The sequence below is a fragment of the Glandiceps talaboti genome, chromosome 22 (genome assembly GCF_964340395.1).
Source record: "Glandiceps talaboti chromosome 22, keGlaTala1.1, whole genome shotgun sequence".
Classification (NCBI taxonomy): Eukaryota; Metazoa; Hemichordata; class Enteropneusta; family Spengelidae; genus Glandiceps; species Glandiceps talaboti.
The window spans coordinates 5,406,715-5,422,821 of record NC_135570.1 but is presented as its reverse complement, the minus strand read 5'-3'; the positions used below and the strand labels follow the sequence as shown (position 1 = coordinate 5,422,821).

At 33.7% G+C, this 16,107-nt stretch overlaps 1 protein-coding gene across 16 annotated transcripts in view; it reads right to left on the bottom strand.

Moving 5' to 3' along the window:
- LOC144451989 (uncharacterized) overlaps positions 1–16,107 on the bottom strand; it is a 148,205-nt gene that overhangs the window by 39,243 nt on the left and 92,855 nt on the right. For all 16 annotated transcript variants that reach the window (XM_078142944.1, XM_078142935.1, XM_078142937.1 and 13 more), the window contains 3 exons: positions 15,964–16,029; positions 15,335–15,377; positions 981–1,098 (listed from right to left, as the gene is read on the bottom strand). In XM_078142944.1, the coding sequence (XP_077999070.1) occupies positions 981–1,098; positions 15,335–15,377; positions 15,964–16,029 (227 nt within the window). The remainder of the gene's footprint in view (positions 1–980; positions 1,099–15,334; positions 15,378–15,963; positions 16,030–16,107) is intronic.

Sequence of the window (16,107 nt, the reverse complement as noted above, 5' to 3'; positions counted from 1 at the left end):
TAATTTCAGTATAAGTTGCAAACAATCCTGTTTTTTATGATGTTTTGGAAGATGGGCGAAGTAACTGCTCCTCAGTCATTCTTGGTTTGTTATTTTTATCAAATAGAAATATTCCCGCCAAAACAAACTCCCAAAGGAAAACAAGTAGTGTTTAGATCATTATCCCATAAATATGAAATCATATTGATTTTGACAGATTATCTCAGTCTCCTGGGATTCCTGATGACAAAATCACAACTATATGTTCAACAGTTGATGACAGAGATTAATTATCTAACCTTTTTTTTATCCATTTAAAAAAAATTATTTTTGTGATGGGGTTTAATAATTAATAATCTGTTAGGTGTCCTGTTTTTTAAAGTTTTTGTTTTTTTGTTATAAAATTGGAAACCCACTAAAAATATCAAGGGAACGCAGTTAGTTTTATCAATTTACTGTGTCTGGGACCGTCAACAAAAACACAGAAAGTCTATTAATAAAGCGTATTGTTACAGTGGCTATTTTGAAAATTCTAATTCCAATATAATATACTTGTAGCAAAAACACCTTATGTTGTGAAATAATACATTTTATTGATATGAAAAAAATGAGTGACCTAAGGGGGATGTGTCACTATGAGTCGCTAGACAAGTAGTAACAAAACTCAAATATTTTCCGGCTGAATGAAGAAAAATGTTGGAGAATAACACATTTACTGTATACCTGTGCAAGTCATATCAAAGAAAATTGGGGAAAGTAATTATAGCAATTTTGAACATTTCGACTCATATTTCGAATACAGCAGAACCAGTGTTGTTGTCATGACATAGGCATGTGTTGTCGTGCCATAAACGTGTGTTGTCATGACATAGATGCATGTTGTCATGACATAGACGCATGTTGTTGTGACATAGACACATGACGTGGAATGACCAGGGTATAAATTCAATATTATTTTGTTGAACTTGGCTTGTGCATGATAATCATTCATATAGACTTACCGTACTCTTTTCTTTAGCTGCTAGTGATGACTTGCCAGGTTCATAATCTGAAATACTTCTAGGTTGTTGTGAGTATCTCTCTATTGTATTTCTGGCTGATGGGATCTGCCATTGTTGCCTGTAATCAAGCAAAGTACTCACTGTTAATATTACCTTCATTTCAAAACCATGACATAACAACAGTGAGGGACATGAGTTGATATGTTTAATTGAGTAATTGTTGTTGTACATCAAAAGGTACTGTCTGTATGCTACATACTGAAACTTGGCAAATAACCAGTATCATTCCCTAAGTAATTCGATGGAGAACATGTGCATCAAATCTGTGCAATCATATTCCGTATCTAGAGGAAGGGGGATGCAATGGGGGGTGGGGGTGGGGGTGTAATTTAAACTGTGAGGAACCCCATTATGTCATCAACTGCTAACAACACCAGAAAATGATGTATTAATGCCATCAAAGACATCAAAATTAACATTATACTGGAAAGGTTTCATCACAGTGTAGTTTTGTGTAAGTATTTTCATAAAAGTAAAAAAAAGCACAAATAACTCAGCTTGTCACTTAAAAATACTCCACATCCCAGTATAATAATGTTAATGTCAATGCAGGTCTTCTATAACATTATGATTGGATTCTGGTATTGTTATATTAGACCAGTTGATTGCATACTAGCAGGTTTCCTGAACATTTTTGGTATATACGATAAATTACGTCATTGGATCGTTTACAATTTATATCTTAATATCAGGTTTGGGTTCAGTCAATTGCAAGTGGTGGTTAAGTGTGCTTCAGTAAGTACAATACTATGAGTACCTTTTAAATATGCAGCGAAAACTACGCCTCAACATGTATAAACTCAGCTTGTGACCCTCTCATTTTGCATTTGAATATCCGTACACAATACTGTACAGTTTACCATATTTCCCATTATTGTTGTTCAAATTATTAACAAACAAACGCACACATATTTATGAAAATATGTCGTACAATTTTACTTTATAGCGTACAGGTAAATGTAATATTATTTGAACACTTCAACAATTCCTGTCATGACCTATCATACCATCATACTAGATATTTAAATCATTATCAAAATTTGTCGTCTTTCTAAAATTTATTGTAAAAAAACCTGTAAACGGAACACCTGACTTGTTAAATTTATAAAATGAACATTGTGAATTTATCATACGAATAAATGACATTTCACTTTTTTTTAAAAATATGCCGATAAAATTTCAAATGTATACTTCTATAGTTTAATGTCAAAAAATGCTAACTTTCATCTACATGACGGCCACATCTGGTGGGTGGATACGGTACATGGCAACCATCAAAACCTGTGTTGATGTCATCCAATTATTATTACGGTTGATAAAATCCACAAGCACCATGGTTACCATGGTTACAGACAGATAACATTACTATGGTTTCACTTAGTGTGTTGGTGCGGGTTCTAAACATTCTGATATTTTAACTGTGATGTGAATCTATATCAACGACATTTTAAACTCCTAGAAAAATTACGACAAATTTCAAATATTTTGACCAAAAATTGATTCAATACAAAATTTACCAAATTGATTTGTAGGTTATCCTCAAAAATGTTAATATTTGTGTAGATTTTTCCTAAATCTATTGAATAATTGGGCCATAAATTAGGTGTTCATTCATGCAGCAAATGTATTAAGGAGTAATCAGTTTAGTTCATGAATGATTGCACTTCAGAATTGTTTGAAAATTGAATTGTGTTTTGCAGCAATGTGGGAAACAGTAGCCTGGGGGTCACATCATGAAGAGAGAGTACTTGGTGATAGCTGTAAAACCCAATATGACTTTACTCTCTAGGGTAGTGAAGCAGCAGTACTCACAAAACACAATGTAAAAATAATTTCACCAAAACCACCAGTTTTAAATCGAATGGATGACATTGCAAACGTGGTGACAAATGCACATTTTGATGAAAGAGAAATAAAAATTATAATAATACTGCAAATGTGAGAGTGATGTGGATAAGGAAACCTAGCTCATGTAAAGGATACTGATATTACAGTGAGGAATGTACCTGGTAAATGTATACAACTCACAACTTAGGTACCTTAATACTGTAATTAATCCTACATATGGTATATTGTTAGATGTACTGGCATATACAGTATATAAAGTGTTACCCTGACCATAGGTAGGGTCTATGCCCTGACTTGTTATTATTACATTCAAATTCACTGTTATTGATACCAAAGGTTTGTTTACTCAGTGTCCTCGACAAATGAAGGATATTTTAGTGGGATTATAGTATTATATCTACCGTCATAATCCTGTTTAGTCATACTAAAGGCTATGCAAAATAAAACACAGTAGCTGTACATATAGATGGGTAGCAGTGTGACTTTGACGTACCTATACTGACGCACAAAATGTCTAGCGGTGCACCAAAATGTGATGTTCCACTATCTCTTACTGTGTGGTGACCCAGTATGTCCTCTAAGCCAATTTGACGTACCACTGACATACACAATTTCTAGTGACACACCAAAATTTGGTGTTCCCCTATCTCTTACTATGTGGTGACTCACAAGAAATGCCAGTTTTTATCATACTGACCCACAACAACAAAATTTGGCTGTCATTGGAGGGTACACTGGTGGGTAGGTGGGAAGCATCAAGGGTACTTGCATATAGGTTCATGGGCAAGGTAGGATATGGTGGAGTAAGGACAGGGTAGGATATACTAGCTGTATATGTAAGCAGGTTGGTACAAATGTAGATGGGTTGGTTAAAAGGCAAGAATGGAGGTGGGTCATGTAGAGTAGGATTAGGTATGCTAAGCTTGGTTTGTAAGTACAAATGTAGGTAGGTAAGTAGGTAGGTAGGTAGGTAGGTAGGTAGGTAGGTAGGTGGGTAGGTAGGTAGGTAGGTAAGTAGGTAGGTAGGTTGGTAGGTAGGTAAGTAGGTAGGTAGGTTGGTAGGTAGGTAAGTAGGTACGTAAGTAGGTAAGTACGTGGGTAGGTAGGTAGGTAGGTAGGTAGGTTGGTAAACAGGAAAGCAAGTATGTATTCAGGACTACACATACACAGATAGATAAAATTCACATGTAGAACGATAAAAAGTCACGTATCGATGAAATTCAAATGAATTAAAATTATTCAAAATAAAATTAGGGATTTCAAATCTTAAAGTTAAACTCATAAAGTCATAATTTTTCTCAGAGACTAAATTGAACAGAAAATATTACATAATAAACACTCCACATAGTGAGAAGCAAGTTATTATCAAAACAATCAATATGTGTGTTACATCATCAAACAAATTAATTTGATCACTGGTAACAAAAATCAATATGCCATATGTTATGGTAAGAGTTAATTATCCACATTATCATTTCAATACAACGATAATCATGGGGGCTCTGGGTTCATAGTAACGATGACAATTTCAACAAAAGAGTGAAAATAATTTGGAAGTCAATCTCACCACTGTATACTCCTGACAATAAGATGTTATTCCCCAATATTTTTCTTCGTTCAGCTAAGGAAAATACGAGTGACCTAAGGGGCCTTTGTCACTACGAGTTGCTAGACGGGTAGTTACAACCCTTAGGTCACAAGTATTTTCCAGCTGAATGAGGAAAAATATTGCAGATTAACATAATTATATCAGTGCCAGTAATATCAAAGAAAAATAGGGGAAAGTAATGGCAATTTTGAACGTTTTGACTCATATTTCGAACACAGCAGAACATGTGACATAGACGTGCGTTGTTTTGAGGTGGAATGACCAGAGTATACATTCCATTTTTTTTGTTCAAGTTGTAAGGTATAAGATGTCAACAAAAATATGGGTTTCACTTCCAAAACTGTTTTGACTTTTGGGAGTTTTCATGTGTACTTCATAGATTTTCTAAATAATATTAATTCACTATAAATTTCTAACATAGCTCTAGCAATAGTAGCAAATTTTTATTTGACTTTTTTTTTTAGTCATGTCTCCCCCTCATTAATTTGTTGCTAACAACTAATGCATACAGTTTCATGCCAAACTTACAAGGTGTTATATGTAGTTTTTTAATAGCCCACAGACTTACCATTGGTTTTCAAATTTAGCAATCCTCCATGTACACTGGTAATAATTACTAGAGTTTTGAAAAATCAACGACTATAGCCTCTAGCCTTGCTTTTTTGAAGATTTCCATCATACAGAAAATGGAGATTTTCAAGTTCAGAAATATCAAACATGGTAAATTTATGGTGTCTGACTAAATGACATTTAGAGCCAAACTAACAATAAACATATTAGTTCCTAATAGTCTAATAGTCCATAAGCGAAAGTGATAATGGAGAAAATAAAGAAAGTGTTAACATTGTCATGGTAACCAAGGAAATCATCTTCCTCATCATCAGTATGGTGTTCTTAAACCATCAATTTGACACACCTTTTACATTTTCAGAATTTTTCATTAACTCACATTATTGAATGGTTTTTTATCTTGAACATTCTGAGGATGGTGTCAGCTGTTTGTTAATATTTAGTAACAAAAATCTCACACCAAAACACTTTATATCTTTAATCTGTGATGACAAACTACTGTACACCTGGAAATTTTCGCTGAAAACTTATTTGTGCTTTTTTCACTGGAAAAAAAGGTGCCAAAATGAGTAGAGACTAAAATGCCTTCTTGTACATAAACATAAATGTAACAGTCAGGTAATTGGTAAAAAATAGTTGCCAAGAACTTAACTATAAAATCACAAAAAGATTCATCTGTGTACAAATAATTGGCCTGATAATATAAGCTACAACAAATCACACACCACTGCAACATCTCTGACTATGATAACTACACATCTATGTATAATGAAATACAATTCTACCGTGGATGACATTTCAATGCCAATCTTTTCTGAACATCAGTAATCCATAGACCTGTCAATCACACACAATGGTTTTTAACAACAGATGGACACCAATCCTCTACAACCATGAACAAAAACCCAAGGCTACTGCCATCAAGGAAACACTTTTACCAATGATGGGCATGACTAACGATACTGTGTTTCCCTAGCGTACATTTCATGTTACATTTCCTTGTTCGTAGATCATCAATTTCAGTCAAATTTTGCAGGTATTTTACATCTCTGCTTGATCGAACTTACCGCAGGGATGGAAACGTGAATGAGCAATTTCAGCTCTCTTTCCCCTTCACATCTGCCCACAGTACTGTATATATGTCTGCTGTAACTGACTGTTCCAAGTAAAAGATAACGCTATGGATGGATGTATAGAAAATGCTTTATGCACTCATCAACGCTTACAATACCTAGCAGTGATGACACACAAAGGAAGAATTCATGGCTGGTCGGTCATTGCATCTCCCTACTGACAACTGATGCACGACTCACAGTCACATGATAACTGAATCAATTCCTAATTTGCTGATGATGATAATAGGGTTTACCTGCACACATGTGATAAACACTCATGAATATTCATGAGGTCAGCCCTGGGAATTGAATTGAAATGATCTTGGCACAGCACGAAAAACATTACAAGGCAATTAACTGATACCAAAAATAAGTAACACTGGTAGTCAGACACATTGCGTATGCGTGGCATCAACGCATTTTGTACTTTCATACCAGAATTTAGCCATTATCAAATTAACCACACTGAGTATCAAATTCAATGTGATAATATAATCAACATACAAAATTTTCATTTCATAAACACAATATAAATTTATCTAAAATCGACAAAAATTGATGTTTTCAAATTTTTTAGTGAACACCAGCTGTCACAGTAAAATATATGACATTTCAACCTTTCATACATGTATTCTTGGATTTGAGAATGAAAGTCACAAATTACAATATTTTTTGACATTTTATGAAATATATACCGCCACTGCAGTATAATAAAATTCATAATATCTCACCTCAGTCTAAAATTTGATAAAATTTGCCTATTTTTACCTTGCTTCACATTGAAATATGCTCCAGCGGTGCTACCCAGCAAAAGTGTCAGGTACAGCATGCAGTATGGTAATAGATGTTGTGATAAAAATAAACCAATATTATCCAATGAAACCATCTGTGTGGTTACAACTTTCACCTTACATAGCGAGATCATTTACATATTTGCCACACCTGTATTGGCACTGGTGCCATCTGGACTTTGTGGCAATATTTAGACTACCCTCAACTCATACAAGGTCAAAGTGTAAGGTCATAGGTCAAGGGTGACTATATAATTTGTCTGCAGATACCATTGTACAGTAGCTGTAACTTTTTGACATTTGTCATAAATTTTTTTACCAGTTAAAAAATTCACCAAAACTTTACTGGAAAGAGTCCAATCCTTCTAATTATCTTCAATACCTATCTACTAATTAGTAGTAGTAGTATTGAGTAAATACACTGTCTTGATGTCTCACTGTACACTATCTTACCCACAACTCTTCCTGATTGTTATGCTTGGAGGTTCCTTATTTTATTATTTCTTCAAGAATAGCAATTACGTTTACATAATATAACAAAAGTATGCCTAGCAATCAAAAAAAGGTCTAAATATTGTATAAAAATGTCCTAACAACTAAATTAAACGTGCTCTAAATAAAACACTTTTCAATATCAAAGTATCACTAACTTGGGTAGTCAGTTTCTATGAAGAGTTTTAATATGCAAAATTCTTTTGTTACACTTATTCAGAGTAATCTACATCTTTGGTAGAATCATAACAGGTGCATATAGTTTCCTTAGTTTTGTTGCAAATATTCTGCATGTTTTCCAAGTAAATCTGTTGACAAATTTCAAAAATTGCTACTCCTTCTACAATAAATCATTGATAGCAGAACCGATGAATATGGGTATTCAGAAACTCATCAGTGGAAATTCTACGCTTCGTAAATGTCAAAAATGTTTTTACAAAATCAAGTACACTGGTGAGATTTGTGTGACCAAAGAGATGATGTTCGACAATACAAATCAGAGGGTATTGTGGGTAAAATATTGTACAGTTTGTCTGTATGTAAAAAACAGTCTTGACTACTTGTTTGTCAACAGATTTAAATACTTGTGGGATGTTGACAGGGGTATGATCACTTGGCGATAATACAAGTTTTAGCAGATACATCATGAGTCGAAAAAATGAATATTTTTTTTAAAATATAGCATATCAATTACAGATTACAGAGCTTTAATACAAGGTAATTCCATACCAAAGTCTATTTCTGACTGACTGTGATACCCCAATCCGCACTGACTGGCCTCACGTGTTTACATGTATGTATTTGATTGACCTTTGACCTCGCCTTTTTGTGCATCAATAGATCTCTCATATTCCACAACTTGAGTTTCAGGTTGCAGACTTTATTTCTTTACAGAGAACATTGCCCTAAATGTTATCATGTTACCAGCAGTGTCAATAAACTCACAGGCAACCTGATAATGCTCAGAAGTAACCAGCATATTTCTGTGGCTACTTTTAAAGTAAAATGAAATGTACACTTACAGCATGACTTCTCATTCCAGAAATGAAAATCAATACTTTTGTTGACGACGACAAACAGGTAAAAGTTAGCTACCTTAGTTCCTCAAGTGTTCTACCATATGGTTCCAGACCAAAATTATAATAGAACTTAGAAGGTATTGACAGCAATGCAAATTTACCAGATTTTTCCTCTGTTACCATGGTTCCAGACCAAAAATACTGTAGAAGGAATGGAAATCTACGCAGATTTCATTTTCTGTTACCAGGGTTCCTATCAAACCAAGTTTTAGTACAAGGTATATGCAAATTTTACCACATTTCCCCCCCCCTTGGTTACCATGGTTACCCACCAAAATTATGGTACAAGGTATAAAAATCTATGCAAATTTTTACCAGATTTCATGCTCTGTTACCATGGTTCCCCACCAAAATATGGTACAATGTATAGAATTCTAGGCAACTTTTACCAGAGTTCCCCCTCTGTTACCATGGCTCCCATCCAAAATTAGGGTAATAAGGTATTGAAATCTAGAAAGCAAAGTCCTGATGTGACAGCAATGTTAATTTGGTGTCTATAACACCATCCCACAAATAGAAAGCTGGCAATAAATATAAATCTATGACCCTAGGTGGAAACTGTATGCATTCATCAAAATTGAATTTTAAATTCACTTTTCAATCTAATGCAATCTATTCTATAGCACATCAGACTACAAATCATATGTTTAGAAAAAGTCAGGTAGTTGAAGACTCAAGTAGTTTTATAATTATTCTATAATTCCCTATTTTTTTCACATTCCCTAGTAGTATGTCAGTGCTGTGTTCTTGACTTCAAAATTTTCCATTACATCACTCAGCATTATATCACGTGAATTTTATTTGTTTTTTCATCACACGCCAGCTGTGTCTCCTAAACAGTAAGAGTAACCTTTATACTTGTACCGACTGTATTTCATATCTTACTAACGTAGATCAAAACAAAATAGACCATAATTTATACTTGGTGTCAAAGGTCATATAGCATGTCAAAGGTCACAGCTCAACATACATACAGTGATATCAAACACTTTGAAAAATCTGAACGGTTGCAACATATCTGATATCTTAGTGCATTCCACATGTATATCTTGCATTATTACAACTCATCAAAAAACACCGGTGCCTTTGCTTGCTTGTATTAAAGCAGGAATGAGATAAGATTCATGCAAAGACATACAATGTACTTAGTGCTAGTAACTTATCAAAACATAAACACCACAGGAACAAGGTTCCAATAACACTGTTTACTGATACTACACTACATATTGTAGTACTGAGTACGACTGTTACTGTCACATTATAACTTCCATAGATCTAAACAAAGTGATAATAACATAGCCGTCAAGTTACATCGAAGGCACATACTGTTTATTTTGTATCACTTGTATTATCTTTTTGACCAAACTCTGTCAATGTATGAAACCTTTCCTTGGTTCACGTCATTCAAGCAAACGCACTGTTGTTTTTTTGTGGGCTGTAACTGGAAAACATTGGCAACATTATACCTTTTAGTTTCTAGTATCTCTCTAAATAGTATTATACCAGTTTCAAATTTGACTTGTAATACCTATATGGACAAGAATTTTTTTTTTCTAAATATAACCCAAATTTTTGTTTCTCAGAAGTTCAATTAAATTGATTACTGCTGATTTTTGTCACAATATTCTCTTCAGTATTTGTGTAACTATGGCAACAAATTCTGTGTCCAAAAAATCTTTGTTTGGTATTAAGTTTACAAGAGTACTACTCAGCTTTGGTAAAAATGATCTGTTTGATAATATTTATTCTTTTTTACAATCTAATTTCATGTCAATGTCACCTCCATCATGTCACCCACACCAAATAAATTGTCATTGTTATTAGATAATTTGTGGTGATCTATTTACAATATTTATATTACAACCCAAACCCCCCCATCTCTTCGATCCTCCGTCCCCTAAACAAACTCTCTTACTTACTTATTTACAACAAAGTTGCGGCTTTGTTTGGAATACCTAGTACTGTATTGCAAAACTGATCTCATTTCCTCAAAGACAAACAAACAAACAAACAAAATATGTAGGCATTCAAATCTCAATTTGCCACATACTCCAAGGGTCTATGCTCCGAACAAGGATCCAGTGACTGGAAACAAACAGAACAAACAAACAAACAAACAAACAAACAACGTAGTTCAAATCTCAATTTGCCACATACCCAAAACAAGGATCCAGTGACAGGAAACAAACAAACAAACAAACAAACAAACAAACAAACAAACAAACAAAACAAACAAACAAACAATGTTGCTCAAATCTAAATTTGCCACATACCCAAAACAAGGATCCAGTGACTGGACACCTGATACTGTAATTAGAGATGCTTATACAACCTATCACCTCATATATAGGCCATTAAAGGGTAACGTTTCAATCCCAGGTCATCACATTAGTGTTATCTTATAAGGATTCCATAGGATCAGTCTATCGGTCCAACTACAATATCAAACAATCACCACTTGTTGTTGTACGCAGAAACAGGATTTGAAAGAATTTGATATGAAAATAAATAAGTACAAGTTTTGAAAATCTTGTCTTGGTGAAGCTTTAATTAAAAGACAGGATTTTTTGAAAATCTTTTTCTACAGCTCTGCCAAACAATCAGTTTTTGCAACTAGATTTAAATGCTAATCCAAAGAAGGTGTTTACCTGTGTCTTTTCTCCGTCTGTTATTACATATGTATATGTATAGTTCCAGTTTATGCAGATGTTCAAATATCCTACCTAAACATGTAAAGACCCATATCAGATTAGTGAAACTGTTGCCATTCAAAACTACAGCAAGTCCAGTAGGATAGATTTTAATTATATTACTTCGTCACATCAGATTAGGTTTTGAGTGAGAAAAGTCTAGCATGGCTGAAGAAGAAGTTAGTTGTGAACAAATGGATATTCTTAATACTTATGGTGACACTGATGAGATGGCACTAATGCAAGAATGAGGCATTCAAACTTTGGGCTGTAATACCAATATGTATAAACAAACAACAAACAATATCTATCAACCTGAACAGACAAAAACTGGTATGCAATTAGAACCCCGGATTGTATAAAATAACTATTTATAATACTACAATATTTATCAGGTACAGTATTTATACTGGCCCATATATCCTTAGGCTAGTCAATTTATATGTTGTAGGAACATCTATGTAAACATCTAGGACATCGTTTCTGCATGATAGAAAGATCAAAATCACTCAACACATCCTACAAAGGAAGGTCAAAGTCACAGATATACGAAGAAAGAGGTACAGGAAAAGTGTCATTTTTAAAGGCCCAGGTTTCAATCCCTGGTTCTTATATCAGCGTATTTCATCAATGGAGTTATAACTGAGGATTACCTAGTATCATTCTTTTTGTGCTGGACTACAGTTTTCTGTAATTCTACAAGATAATTGTTTTAATCCTAATCTGAAGGTGAGTTTTTAAACACTGAAAATGAAAATATAAGAATAACATTGACAGGAAAATCCTTGAAAACGATTCACCAAAATTGCGGTCAGTGTAAAATGATCACTACCTACCACAAACAAGTAGTACTATTGATATGAAATGACATCTAGAATCTAAACCACAAATACATCACATACACTTAGTAGTAGACTTATAGATATGTCTTGATAGTTTCCAGGCACACATTTCTCAGTAATCTCCAGTGCCGGGCACTTCCCATCAAGTTTCCAGCACTGCGAATGATCAAAGCTTTCCCCATTATACATACTCATTGGGAAAACAATCTCCTAATTCATCCAAACACGTAATCCAAACTACCACAAACTTGAATGAAATTGTTGGCACAGACAAAAAAAGAATGTCAACAGCTGCTGTAAGCATTACCTTCTGGAACGTCTCTTAATTCTCCTGACTCTGCGTTCCATTCTGGCCGAGATAGTTCTCCAAAATGAGGTTACAGGGAAGACACAAAGTATGCCAGTACACAGCGACTGTATGCAAGATTTATTATCCAGATAGACATAGTACCATGGCCTTCAACAAACCCTGACCACATTACCTCCTTAAAAGTCAGGGATTAAACTTGGAAGGCATTGTGGGTGTTACTCGGATAGCCTACAGCTGAGGAGAAATGCTGAAATGTACATATACCTCTCTCTCAGCTGTATAAACATACTGACTGACTTGATACATAATAATCACCACATTGCCACAACACAAATATTCAATTTAAAGCCAAGGGAGAGATTTAACTGTTTTGTTTACAATTTATCATTGTAGATTGTCTTCTTTTCTTTCTTTCTTTCTTTTTTTTTTGTCTCTTTTTTTTGGTCAGCAATAGTTTTCATTTGCAAAACATGATTGTATAATTACTCAAGGAAATACCTGGTGACTATCATAACATCATAATTCATCAAATTTACAATAATTTGAGTTTCTGTCTTGTTCTTTTTGTTTGTTTGTTTGTTTGTTTGTTTGTTTGTTTTTCTTTTCAGCTGTAGTTTTCATTTGTAAGTATGATAGCATAATTGCTCTTACTAGGAAATGCAAATCTCATAGTATATTTAGAATTCATAGCAATTTATAATAATTTGAGATTTTGTCTCTTTTTCTGTTGTTTTTTTCTTATTCAGCGATAGTTTTCTTTTTGCTACACATGATTGCATAATTACTCAAAGAAATACCTTCTATGCAAGCCACTATCATAGTATATTTTACAATTCATACCGATTTTATAATTGGGGGTAATGGACTTGATATTCATATTACTGTATACTGCAATAGCACTAAGCACTACATCAGAGTTAAAAAGTTTGCTAATAAATTTACCATTATATAAACTCAGATTTATAATTACCCACTTCAAATCTCAAGTATATGAAATTCTATAAAACTGCTGAGTCAGATATGACATTTTTTTCTACTTTGCTTATTTCCTAATTTTCATATTTAATCTAGAAAATCCATTAGCACTCAGAAATGACCTAATCTACTGGCTATAGCTTTGACTACCAGTAATCTAACTCATGTACAATCAAATTGTTTACGTTCCCATTCTGTCAGAGGTCAAGGGTCACATACTTGGCATCTAAGCCTGCTATGTGCTACTGTAAACTTTTCATGACTGTCATATGCTGATTAACTTAGTAGTGAAACTGATACATACTATGTGCTAGGATTTCTACCACTACATACATGTATACAATCTAGTCTTTATACTTTTCTCAACTAAAAACTCCACACACCCAATTTTTACAAATTTAGTTTCTATTCAATATATTAACTATCATTAACTGTTTTTTACTCTAGTTAATATATTTACTAGTTTGTTTTAGCACCAAACACTTATTGCAGAAAATCCAATGAAGAAATGTAGTTTTCTTAACAGATGTAATAAAGATTCTATTCTTAAACTATTCTATTCTATTCTACTCTATTCTATTCTATTCTAGTCTATTCTACTCTATTCTACGTCTACTCTATTCTATGCCACTCCACTCTACTCTACTCTACTGACGCTACTCTACTCTGACTCTACTCTACTCCACTCTACTCTACTCTACTCTACTCTACTCTACTCCACTCCACTCTACTCTACTCCACTCCACTCTACCCTACTACATTCTACTTTATTCTATTCTACTCTACTCTACTCTACTTTACTCTACTCTACTCTAGTCTTCTACATTCTACTTTATTCTATTCTACTCTATGACAATGACAACATTTGAGTGCAGGAGTTATCATTAAAATAATGTACATAACAGGCTAACAATTTGTAAATTTAAACATATCGGTATTCAAATAACATAATTTGGTGGTGTGGCTAACTTAATCAGTTTGAATGGTGGCTACACTGCAACAAGCTGAGTACCAAGCTGTTACACAAGATGAGAGTTATCAGAGTAACAGAACGGTGATGTAGGCAGGCTACAAACTAGTCCAAACTAGGTATAAAATTAACAAACACAGTAGCTTAGTGCACTTCTCTTAAATGAAATGTCAAGGTCAAGGTCAAGACTTAAAACCAAGCCATAAAGTTAGCAGTAAGCAAGAAATTTATACTCTTAGTTTTAAGTACATTTTATTTGAACCATATGCTGTGTGTACAAAGTAACAGATGTGACTTGGTAATAAATAAGTTTTTGATTTAGAATAAAGCACAACCCCTTATTTATAGAAAGCAATATTTTCAAACTGAAAATAACTGACTCTCCCTTTTTATGCAAATATATCGACACTCCCATTTTGTGCGATAAAATCCTAGGGGTATATGTGAACAAGATTGGTAAGGGTGTTCCACCCATGTAACAAAATCCATTTTACAACTATTTTGACAAAATACCTAGCTATTCATCATTTTAAATCACATGTCTTTTAGATAGAAGCTGACTTGAAAAGTAATATGGATGTATAATTTCCTTAAACAGGTTCACCAGATAAATGAAATATAGTTCTTGTACCATGACCACAGTACAAGAACGTAATATTGCTACATGTGTAGTTATTAATATATGCATATTGTGGTGAAATCCAATATTCCTTGCTGTAAAGAACACTTGCCTTGCACGGTCGGGGAAACATTTTGTTAATATGGATTGAGAAAAGCATACCCTATTACGAATACAATATAGTGGACCACATTTTAAAACTATGACCTGAAAGCCGCATATGCCATTTTTGAACAACTCGCTGAAAAAAGATTCCTGGAGGCAGCCCATCTAGATACATGTATAATCAAATATGCGAAGTACTCCCTACCTCTAGGTAAAGACAATATGACACAGGGTTTAATACCCAAAGTTCTGAAAAATAATCATGAAGAATTCTCTTACCCTGATTTCCTGGTTGGTGATAGTGCCCTCTCTTTGTCTGCAACTGTTATAAGACAAAAATACACCAATCACAACACTGTTGACATAATACAAAGTCAATTCTATACAAGGAATCAATTTTAAAACTGCAAAATGACTGGCCATTCTTGGCACTGGAACACTTTTGTCCAAATATGGAGGTACAGACCAAATATGGAATACAGAATGATCGAATATGGAATACAGAATCAACAAATGTGGAATACAGAACTGAACAAATATGGAATAAAGAATTGTTCAATTTTTTCTATATGATTTTATAAATTAATGCTAAAGTACTGCATGATACAGTTTCAATATTTAAAAGCCGTCACTAAAGTTACATACTAGAAGCTTCTGTTCTTCAAAATAATATTGCAAAATTTAACTTTCCTTCTTGTAATAAGGTCTTGTAAGGTACAAGTCCAAACCTTAGCAGATATTTTGTGGATCTATATTTGATTGACAGCCCTAATCAGGAGAGGTATGTGTCATAAACTTTAGAATATTTTGAGATAATGTTCACAACTTGAATAATCACAAAAAAAAAATATCATCATTTGGAGTATATGTGTTATATTGTAGTTGAAAAGGTTACCATAACTACGTACCTATCTCTTCTTTCCTTTTTGTAATATCAGTTGTATCATAGGATGGTCTGTATGGGTTGACTGGTTCTATCAAAAAACAAGAATATGTCAAATTAAAACACAATCAAAGACAAGTCTCTCATTAAAACTGCATTTGCTAAATTT